Here is a 9,410-nt window from a genome sequence, read left to right on the forward strand (position 1 = left end):
GCAGTCGGCCTCAGTGCCCACCCTGCATATGCTGGACATTGCGCACAAATTGTTGGTTTATTACCAAATCCAAATACATTATTAATTACTAAACACTCTGTATGAGAGCGGTATGGCCATTGATGGGACGGAGACGTTTATTTATTAGGCCATTTTGGGACAGCTCCTTCATTTCTTATGCACCCTTTTTAGACATGTCTGGCATTTGTGCACTAGAATGAAAACGATCATAATGTTTGACTGTCCCTAAAGTGGGGACAAACTGAGGCAGGAAATCCATTGAGTATTCAGGAGCCTCATCGGAACGCGGACTGGCAAAAGACTAGTAAAATACGATGGCGTCAGTCATGTAATTTAGGGGCAGTGGCGCCCCCAAGTGGTGGCCAAAGAAATAATCGAATGGTCATTTACAAGACCTTTTTTTGGGGGGATTTTCAGCGTGGAACCATTATTTTCCTTTTCCACAACACTCAGCAACAGTTATGCCTCTAGTTATTATGTTATCGAGTATCTAACTCGAATTTATTTCAATGTATGATGAATGAGCAAACAAAACAAATATATCCATTTTTTCCCCAGATAGTGAAGTGCACAAATAAAAGACTGCATGAAGTCAATAGTAGATTTGAGTCAACTTGTTTTTACTAATTGATGCCGCAATTAACATGTAACATTTTGGCAGTATACTTGTATATTCCATTGTGACAGGCTACAGTGCAGCCTATCACATTGTGAACAATGCAGAAAACCACATAAATGTTCTTTAAAAATAAGTTGATGACACCAACAGACACAGTAGTTTAAATGTCAAGATCATTTTGTAAGAAACATGGTTTCAAATGGTATTTGAGATGGAACTATTCCTCTACAAAAGGTCTTGTGGCTTTTCAGCCTTTGGGGAAATGTCTGGCATTTTGAAAACACAGGGCATGCTATTAAAACAAAAACAGAAAGCAAAGCGGTCGGCGGAATACAAATTAAAAACTCAAGGACAAAAATAAAAATATAAAAATAATACTAATCTTGAAAATAGTCCCAGAAGTTGTCCAGCGGTCGTATTGTTCTACACAAAAGTGTTTCTTCAGGGATTGATTCAGCCATAGTCCAGGTTAACTGCAGGAAGCGGTTCTGAGGAGAAGCTCCATTCTGAGGCAGTGGTTGCGTCAGTTCCAGCCCCGCCAGGCCGTCTCTAGAAGCTGCTTCGGGCCTCCGGAGCCCTCGTCTGAGCGATCTTACCGTAGCCGCCCCTGGCTGGGTCGTAATCCTGCCTGTACTCGTCTCTCACCTGTGCAAAGAAGAAGGGGCCTTGATCGTTCTGTAACTCTGACCCAATGACCACAGCCGTGTGGTTCTAGGCTCCGCGAAACACTCAAGACTCGCCTGTACAGAGTTCACCTAGACTCTGCGTCGCCTCCCTGTCTCTCCCCTCCTACTTGTTATACTTCTTGGCGCTTAATGTACACACTTATTGTACGTCGTACTTAGTTATGTAGCATCTTATCCTAGCTGTCTTTGTTGTACACAGGGATTGGATTAACCTAGCGATTGTTAAGGCTTGGCACTTGGTTCTATGAACTTCCTGACTGCACAGACAGATTTGTTTAGACTTATTAAGTCCCACTGGATAAAGGCGTCTGCTGAATGTAAGGTATTCCCCACCTGTCCTCCTGACTTGCCGCGGCCGTACTGCCGGCCCTCCCTGAAGCCGGCGTCCCAGTCTGTGCGGATGATGCGGTCGTCCAGCCGCGTCCCGTTGATGAAGCGCATGGCGTTCTCTGCATCTAGCCGCGTGTAATACCTGGCACGGCTCGAGTTATGGTCTGTACGTCGTTGTAGTGTGTTACCTTGAGATAATGCACTTGTGTATGATGTCAGTGTGGAACCATTAAACACAATAAAACATTGGTGTGTGTGTGTGGGGTAGTATTTTGTTCAAAGGATACTCTACAAAGCAGAAACCACAGGCAGTCTTCTTGACCTTATCGAGGCCAATTACGATGCGCTTGACGTCTCCACTTTTAGCGAACAGCTCGTACACCTGTTGGACGGTAAATGGATAGACGGACAGGTGAGCTGTTTGAGGAAGCGGTGATGAACTCGGGAGGGGTAGTGTATGATCGTGATAATGAACCAACCTGCTCTTCTGTGGTGTAGAAGGACAGGTTCCCTACGTACAGAGTGTTGCTCTGCGTTAGCAGCTTCTCCTGGTCATAGCGGTTACCCTGGAGGAGAGAAACCAGGGAGGGTGAGCGCAAAGCCTCCAATGAGTGAACACACAGAGAGTGAACACACAGAGTGGGTGAACACGGTGCGACAGGGAACACACAAGAGAGTGTGTAGATATATTGGGAGTGGACACACCGAGTGAACACAGTGCGAGAGTGAACACAGTGCAACAGGGAACACACAAGAGAGTGTGTAGATATATTGGGAGTGGACACACCGAGTGAACACAATGCGAGTCAACACAATGCAAGAGGGAACACATTAGAGTGAACACAATGCGAGAGTGAACACGTTGGTGAACACAACGTGAGTGACGTTCAACCGGGCTCTGGGGAGGCTGATTTATCATTATATTACCAAAAGGGGGTTAAACAATTATAACGTTAACAGTTAACCAGCCGGGGTTAAAACATGTATAACGTTAATACAGTCACCCAACCCGGGTCCGCTTGGTTGTAAAGACAACCCGACTGGTTCACTGTTAACGTTATACTTGTTTTAACCAGGGTTGGTTAACGTTATATATGTATTAACCGGTTTGGTTAACGTTATACATGTTTTACCCGGGATGGTTAACCAACTTTATACTAGTTTTAACTCGGGTTAGTTGACGCCGATCGTGACCCGTCCACGCGCAGCGTCCCTTTGTGGCGGAGCTGCAGTCTGAGGCACGCGGACGGACTCACCTTAAAGTGCTGGTCTCTGTACTGGCTGATGTCCACGTAGGAGTCGCTGTGCAAAGCGCCGAGTTTGACAGACATTTTGCAAAAATAAAAAGATTACAACAGTTAGCTTGTCGGGCTAATGCTTGCAGGAGAATTAGCGCTCATGAACAACTTCCGGTATGCCGGTGTGCTCCTTTAAGGGCTCCCCTTATGTTCAGAAGCTTCGGGACGGCTGACGAGGGCTTCCGTGATGATGTAAACTAATTATATTATATAATAATCTGTCTACGTTTCTTTCTTATATCTTAAGACATTTTGCACTATTTAAGCAACCTATGCACCATGTTATAACAAATAGCATTAAATTATGCATTGAAAGGCAACACCTTATGAATAGGGCCTTCTGTTGTGAGAACGATATTCTTCAAACTTGAAACATGGATTTTGGGAACAACGCCAATAGAAGTCATAATAGAAACTAACGGAATTGCTATGTGGAAATGTCATTATAATAAGTGAAGTTGAATTGGACCTACTTAGCAATCCAGTCATTTTGGACAATGGGATAACTTTTCTCTTGCAATAAAAAGACAAACAAGTGCTCACATACAGCTTCAATTTTTATTACAATTCAAAAACGTATTTTAACAAAAAACTAACTATCTATACCATCTGATTATTCTTTCAGATACAAAGGCAACAATCTAAAAAACGGTTTAGCAAAATAGTTAGAATTCTCAAAAATAGAAGAATTCTCGTATTAACGAGAAAAAAACCAATGCAAGGTTATTTTAATCTAGAATACATTATAACAAACACCTAATTACTGATTTTGGGCACATTGCATCTAATATCAATACAGTTAGGACCTTTGCACACAGTTGACCAAATTGTTTAGGGGGGAAATCACATTTCAATTAACCTTAAGTGGAATACAGTTGACTAAATTGTTAAAGGGAGAAAAATCATGTTTCAATTAACCTATAAGCTTAAGTGGAATACAGTCGGTCTACAGATGGCACCACACATTATTCCCAGGTTTGGCTTTCACATGGGCATGGGGATGTTTTTCCATTCTGGGCCATGGTCCCGTCTGGAATCTGTAAGAAAAACGAGACAAACGTTGGAAAATGGTTAGAAAACATCACGTCACAGACCACCTGAAGAGACTACACGGGTCTCAGTAGTAGGACCACCTGAACTGATCATTTCTAAAGGGCTTCCTTAATAAATAACTGTCTCCATCCCATGTAACTGGTGATCTTTTTGTCACAGAGAAACCATCCAAAAGTCAGTAGTGCCTTCAGTAGGGTAGGCCTATGCACTTATATTGGTATAATATATTTGTTTAATACCAAGTAATGGGCATTGAATTCCCCAGTATTTGGGATACAATCCGATGCCAAACCTAAACAAGTTAGCTATCATAGAATTACAATTTAATTAATAGATAATAGGGTGCTATCCGGCGTATTTAATGCACACAACCAGAACTAACAGGATTTGGAATGCAAATCAGACCTCTGACAGCTTCCCGGATGCATGTTGTTCAATAATCTGTAGTTATTCGTTTTTCTACTAATGTGATCAATCTAACAATAGATTGTGTAAACCCAGGAGGGGAATTAACATCCCTTTTCTTCTCCTAATTACCATATCAAAGCAGCCTCCACCACTCATTCCTCCATCAAAGGTCGGATCTCCTCTCGATGCTGAGCAGCTCCACCTCGAAGATGAGCGTCGCGCCTCCGGGGATCTTGGGCGGCGCGCCTCGGTCCCCGTAGCCGAGCTCGGAGGGGATGACCAGCTTCCTTTTCTCGCCTTCGCACATCCCCAGGAGGCCCTGGTCCCAGCCTTTGATCACCTGCCCGGTGCCCAGGGTGAAGGTGAACGGGCTGTCCCGGGGGATGCTGCTGTCGAACTCGGTCCCGTCCTCCAGCTTCCCGGTGTAGTGCATGTTCAGCACGTCACCCTTGCGGGACTTCATCTGGCAGTTGTCGACTCTCTTCTTGATGCCGATCTGCAGCTTCTTCTTGTCGGCGCCGCTGACGGCCGCCGGGAGGACGGAGATCAGCGCCACCGCCAGGAGCATCAACACACGCATGGCTGAACGGCGGATGGATCTTTAACTAAAGGTCGAATATGTTTTTGTTTTGTTTGCACCTACAAAAGCGGAGCAGGGGATCTGCTCGGAACGATCGAACCGAACGAGGTCTACTCTGTTCTGCTGAGCGAACGGAAACACGTAACCTTAAAAACGGATGGTACAGCGAACAAACACCGCCGTGCAGAAACCGTTCCGTCGCTCGGGTTCCTCAGGTCGCTTCGGTAAACCTGGCGGTCACCGGTGTCAAACATCTACGTTATCAAACGTAGGTTATTATCTGAAACATTATGATTGATGCAAACAAACATTATTGGTTTCTATCAATCATAACCTATATCTCGATGGAATGTTAGAAATCATGACCTAGATTGAAATGCAGTAAATTGTGTTCGGTTTCAGGTGTTCAAAGTTCCTCCCCGGACTCGACTGTCGGGCCGGCCGGTTCTGCTCAACCGATACTGAACCGGGTCATTCACGATGGGGATCATCCGGATATTATTCTCTCTCCTCAATAACCCGCGGGTCATCGAGAAGTTGGCTGAATCCCGCATTATACGGCGGGCGGCTCAGATCACCGCCTACGCGCTGACCAAAGCTCAGATCGCGGGCAGGGACGCGTCGGATCGGATCCTCAGCTCCAGCGCGGTGCGGGGGGAAGCCGGCAGGACCCCCGGAGACACGGGGGAGATGGGCGCTCTCTTCAGGAGACTGCGAGAAACGTTTATTAAAGAGCTCAAAGAAGGATGGAGAAACGCTTCCAAACAGATCAAGAAATGAAGACTTTAACGTTCTGCGTTCACTCGGTGGACTGACCAGAGCAATGTGTAGGTTCTCCTTCCCTGCACCGCCTCGTCAGGTGGTCTACCGCCACTCCTCGGACCTTATGAGATGTGGGATATAAGGGTGTAAATAATGACCTCACTGGAAAGTATGCCAACCTTTGGTCTTCCAACAGCCAAAATGATTGATACTATTTATATTGTGTAAGTTATTGCAGTATTTTCAGTATGTACATACAAATATACCTTGTGTTATTGACTCGATTTAATTTCTCATTTAAATAAAGTATGTAAATGTGTTCAGGCCATAGCCATATTGGTGTAAACTTTAATGTTGTTCTTGTCTCATTGAACAATAGCAGTAACTAAGCTTTTGTATTTGAAGCACAATGCTTGTTTGCTGAATGTCCGATCTTTTCTGTTGGGGGTATGCATGGCTCTCAGAAGAGCAGAATTCTGTATTTAGGCTACAGTAGTGGCATCAGAACTTTGCTCTTTTCATACAAAGGTCAAAGGAATTGGTAACTGACACTATACTCTTTAAGGGAAAGCAGTGATTCTGGTAGCATTGCTTTTCTACTTGTACTCTTAAAAATGACCATACAAATGATTGATGCACAGAAGATTTATTTTTGCTATAATAAAACACAAACATTGAGGCAGGTTGTTATATGTAGCTAAACTTCTGCAGACACACTGGCCTGGCTACTAAATATTAGTTACAGTTTAATCATTTCATACAGAAAAATAATCTCTAGAAAGAGAAAAAGATAGTATTGGTTTCTGACGACATGAGTCAGAACATATACACTGATATGGTATCCGACCATAGAAAAATAAATCTCATTATACAAAAAAAAATCAATGCAATTAAATAGGATGCAGTTTAAGGAACAGGGTTGGAATTACAACTGAGGAGATACACCAAGACAGCTATGCTAATCCAGGTCTACACTAGAAGGGTCAAGGTGCCAACATTCTAGAGAGGCACTGCCCAGGAGTGTAATGTAACGGGTGGCAGCATATGCACTGATATGACAGACCACCCTCGGTAAACACAGATGGTCATCTTTTTCTTTTTTTCATCTTCCAAACCGGACATTTTCAAATACCATCCCTTCTCTAGAACAACGACTGATATGAAGTGCTTACATGATGAGAATAACAGCAAGACTTACTGACTTACTGACACTTTAGAAAAGCGCATCATCAAATGAAATGTAATGTAAAAGACCATTTGAAGCCAGAAGGCCTTTTCTTCTCATTGCTTTTTCCTACTGTTCAGAATCTAGACAAAAGCATTGGATGCGTTCATAGGATAATTCAGATCCAGACAGACATTGTCAGGGTCCTGGGAACAGTGAATTTAGTTTGGATTGGTCGGAGGCGCCAAGGCATTGGTTCCGATCAAGTCAGGAACTTTATACATTTGTTAGTTATGAGTCAAGAAAAGTAGAGTTGTGAAGGAAACAGATAGGAAGGTGGAGCTACATGGTGGGGATTCAATTTAAGCGTGTCACATAATCAGTCGCCTTGCTTCTCTAAATCCACAAGTTGGTTACCATGAAGCCGAGGATTGTAGTCAGCAGAATCCAAATCGTTGATGTCACTGAGAGAGAGAGAGAGAGAGAGGGACAACCATGAATATTATCATATTAGTATCTTTAACCCCTGTTTTCCTCACAGCCCTGTAAAGTGTAGAAATTGTAGAGTATATTACCTGCAGTGGATGAGTTACACTGCATGTCCACAAGTGAATCCATGTAGGCATGTCCTAGCCAATCGCTGTAGGTCTTTTTATCAGCCACGCCCACTAGGCGGAGTGTAGAATCTTTAAAGATGAGATCTGAGCCCTGATAGGCTGAGGAGTCGAACATTTTGAATGCGAGGCCCTCGTCACTGCGAAAATATTTCTACAGAGACAGAGACAGGAAGAGGGAGGGACCAAGATGTTTGCATAGCAGAGCGATTCAAGGAAAACTGTTCTTAATATTGCCCCTTCCGTCAAACTTGTATTTTAACACAACTTTTACCATCCTAGCCCCCCTACCTGTGCATTGTCCAGGAGTCCGTAGACAGCGTGGGTGTTGGTGCCGGGCCGTACCATGACGGCGTGGGAGGGGACTCTGGCCAGGTTACAGGCATGGTACTGCGTAACCTCAGCTTTGCTGTTCTGAGAGCACAGCAGCTGGAAGTCCTTGGACTGAAGGCTCAAGGCCCAGGGCTCCTTCGAGTTACCTGCAGGGAAGAAAGAACGATTATCAAATTTAGCTTTGGTACATTTGGACACAAAACGCAATAGGTCAAGCAATTGTTTTTATCAGGTTATTGATGAAGGATAACGCCTTGCAAGAGATTGCGAGTTATTTTATGCACATACAACATCCAAGTAATACATACATTTGTTAAATATGGGCAAAATGTGTCATACCGTCTGTATTTTGGAAAACAGTCGAGTGCTTAACGAAAGCCACATCTCCAAGTCCTGCGGCCATACACCTAAGACGTACAGGCAGATAAAGTTCAGAGGCCGAACACCATTTCATTTATTGGTCAAAGTTACTTACAAATGATAAATCCATTATTTTCATTCCACTACTAGCCTTGTGTATCTACTAGAAAACCAGTTAGCTCAATGTTTAAAGGCTATTCCCAAACTCCATCGGAGGCCATCCATCACATTCAGATCCACTCAAAGGATTGTAGGAGTTGTAGTTCTCACGGTACCTGAAGGCTCCGTTGTATCCGTCATACAGGTCCTTCCCCTTTTCACATATGTCCTGCCCTGCTTGGTCTCCCACACACAGGCTGCACAGGTTAGAAGGGAAGCCTGGCTGATTGGCACCCGGTACACAGCTCTGCTTAAAGAAACCCCCCACCGCTAGGCCCCGCAGGAGACAAGTGGAAAGACAAACAATCAAACAGACATATCTTCCAGAAACCAGTTAAAGATCTCATGCAATTATTGAGATTACTCTTTATCTGCAAGAGATAAAGATCACAAGCCTGTGATCTGGTGGCTGTTTTTACTCTCCCCCTTTTCTCCACAGTTGAGCGGGAGTTCCTTTCCCTCAAACCCCAATCAGAAGTCAGGCTCCATCAATAAATGGAGCACACCTGTGTAACTCTCTCTCTCTGATCGGTTGTTTGGTTTTGGTTGCAATAGTTGGGCCTAGTTTTGTTATACTTGTTTACATTTTTTGGCAACTTCCTTTTGGTCACTTCTTCCCCCACAGGTTTGTTTTTGAAGGCTCTGTCATACTTGTGTCTTGAGTGGTGAAAATAAAACCCTTTTACTTTTGCCACCTTTACTTTGACTCCGTCAATATTATTTGGTTGTTGTGCTTCGTCCTTATTTACCCCTGGGGCCACCAAAAGGGGACGTGAGTGACACGCTTGCACACGCACACACCAAAGGCATGCACTCACCTTGTGGAACCTGGCACTGCTGGGGTTTGATCAACCCTCTGTCCATCAGCACCGAGACCGGAATGTTCCATCCGGCGGTGCGTCCGTAGCCGGTGTGACAGGAGCGGAGGCCTCTCAGGTCGTCAAGGTTACGGATATCCACTCGGTCCTTTTTCACCACGGCAACCGCGTAGTAGATGGAGCCATCGCGCTCCTCTGCAGGGA

At 44.4% G+C, this 9,410-nt stretch overlaps 3 protein-coding genes across 3 annotated transcripts in view; all 3 read right to left on the reverse strand.

Annotated features, from left to right (window-relative positions):
- Nucleotides 1–617: 617 nt before the first annotated feature.
- ncbp2 (nuclear cap binding protein subunit 2) lies at nt 618–3,100 on the reverse strand. Its single transcript, XM_056603865.1, has 5 exons — nt 2,913–3,100; nt 2,136–2,222; nt 1,944–2,038; nt 1,660–1,798; nt 618–1,285 (listed from the first exon to the last, which is right to left on the reverse strand). Exons 1-5 carry the CDS (start codon nt 2,985–2,987, stop codon nt 1,190–1,192), a joined length of 492 nt encoding a protein of 163 aa, XP_056459840.1. The 5' UTR covers nt 2,988–3,100; the 3' UTR covers nt 618–1,189.
- Nucleotides 3,101–3,477: 377 nt separating this feature from the next.
- On the reverse strand, nt 3,478–5,233 carry fkbp2 (FKBP prolyl isomerase 2). Its single transcript, XM_056603866.1, has 2 exons — nt 4,545–5,233; nt 3,478–3,991 (listed from the first exon to the last, which is right to left on the reverse strand). The coding sequence occupies exon 1, from the start codon at nt 4,993–4,995 to the stop codon at nt 4,579–4,581; it is 417 nt and encodes a 138-aa protein (XP_056459841.1). The 5' UTR covers nt 4,996–5,233; the 3' UTR covers nt 3,478–3,991; nt 4,545–4,578.
- A 942-nt stretch (nt 5,234–6,175) lies between these two features.
- Nucleotides 6,176–9,410, reverse strand: part of meltf (melanotransferrin) — a 9,340-nt gene continuing 6,105 nt past the window's right edge. The window contains exons 11-16 of the mRNA XM_056603863.1: nt 9,207–9,401; nt 8,505–8,658; nt 8,209–8,276; nt 7,828–8,015; nt 7,498–7,690; nt 6,176–7,386 (exon numbers count right to left, since the gene is read on the reverse strand). Of these exons, the coding sequence (XP_056459838.1) occupies nt 7,319–7,386; nt 7,498–7,690; nt 7,828–8,015; nt 8,209–8,276; nt 8,505–8,658; nt 9,207–9,401 (866 nt within the window). The 3' untranslated portion in view covers nt 6,176–7,318. The remainder of the gene's footprint in view (nt 7,387–7,497; nt 7,691–7,827; nt 8,016–8,208; nt 8,277–8,504; nt 8,659–9,206; nt 9,402–9,410) is intronic.

The sequence above is a fragment of the Gadus chalcogrammus genome, chromosome 12, assembly GCF_026213295.1.
Source record: "Gadus chalcogrammus isolate NIFS_2021 chromosome 12, NIFS_Gcha_1.0, whole genome shotgun sequence".
NCBI lineage: Eukaryota > Metazoa > Chordata > Actinopteri > Gadiformes > Gadidae > Gadus > Gadus chalcogrammus.

Coding starts and splice junctions, on each gene's coding strand:
- fkbp2 (XM_056603866.1), bottom strand. CDS start 4,995: ATGCGTGTGTTGATGCTCCTGGCGGTGGCGCTGATCTCCGTCCTCCCG.
- ncbp2 (XM_056603865.1), bottom strand. CDS start 2,987: ATGTCTGTCAAACTCGGCGCTTTGCACAGCGACTCCTACGTGGACATC. Junction 2,223..2,912: donor ACAGAGACCAGCACTTTAAG/GTGAGTCCGTCC, acceptor TCTCTCCTCCAG/GGTAACCGCTATGACCAGGA. Junction 2,039..2,135: donor TCTACACCACAGAAGAGCAG/GTTGGTTCATTA, acceptor ACCGTCCAACAG/GTGTACGAGCTGTTCGCTAA.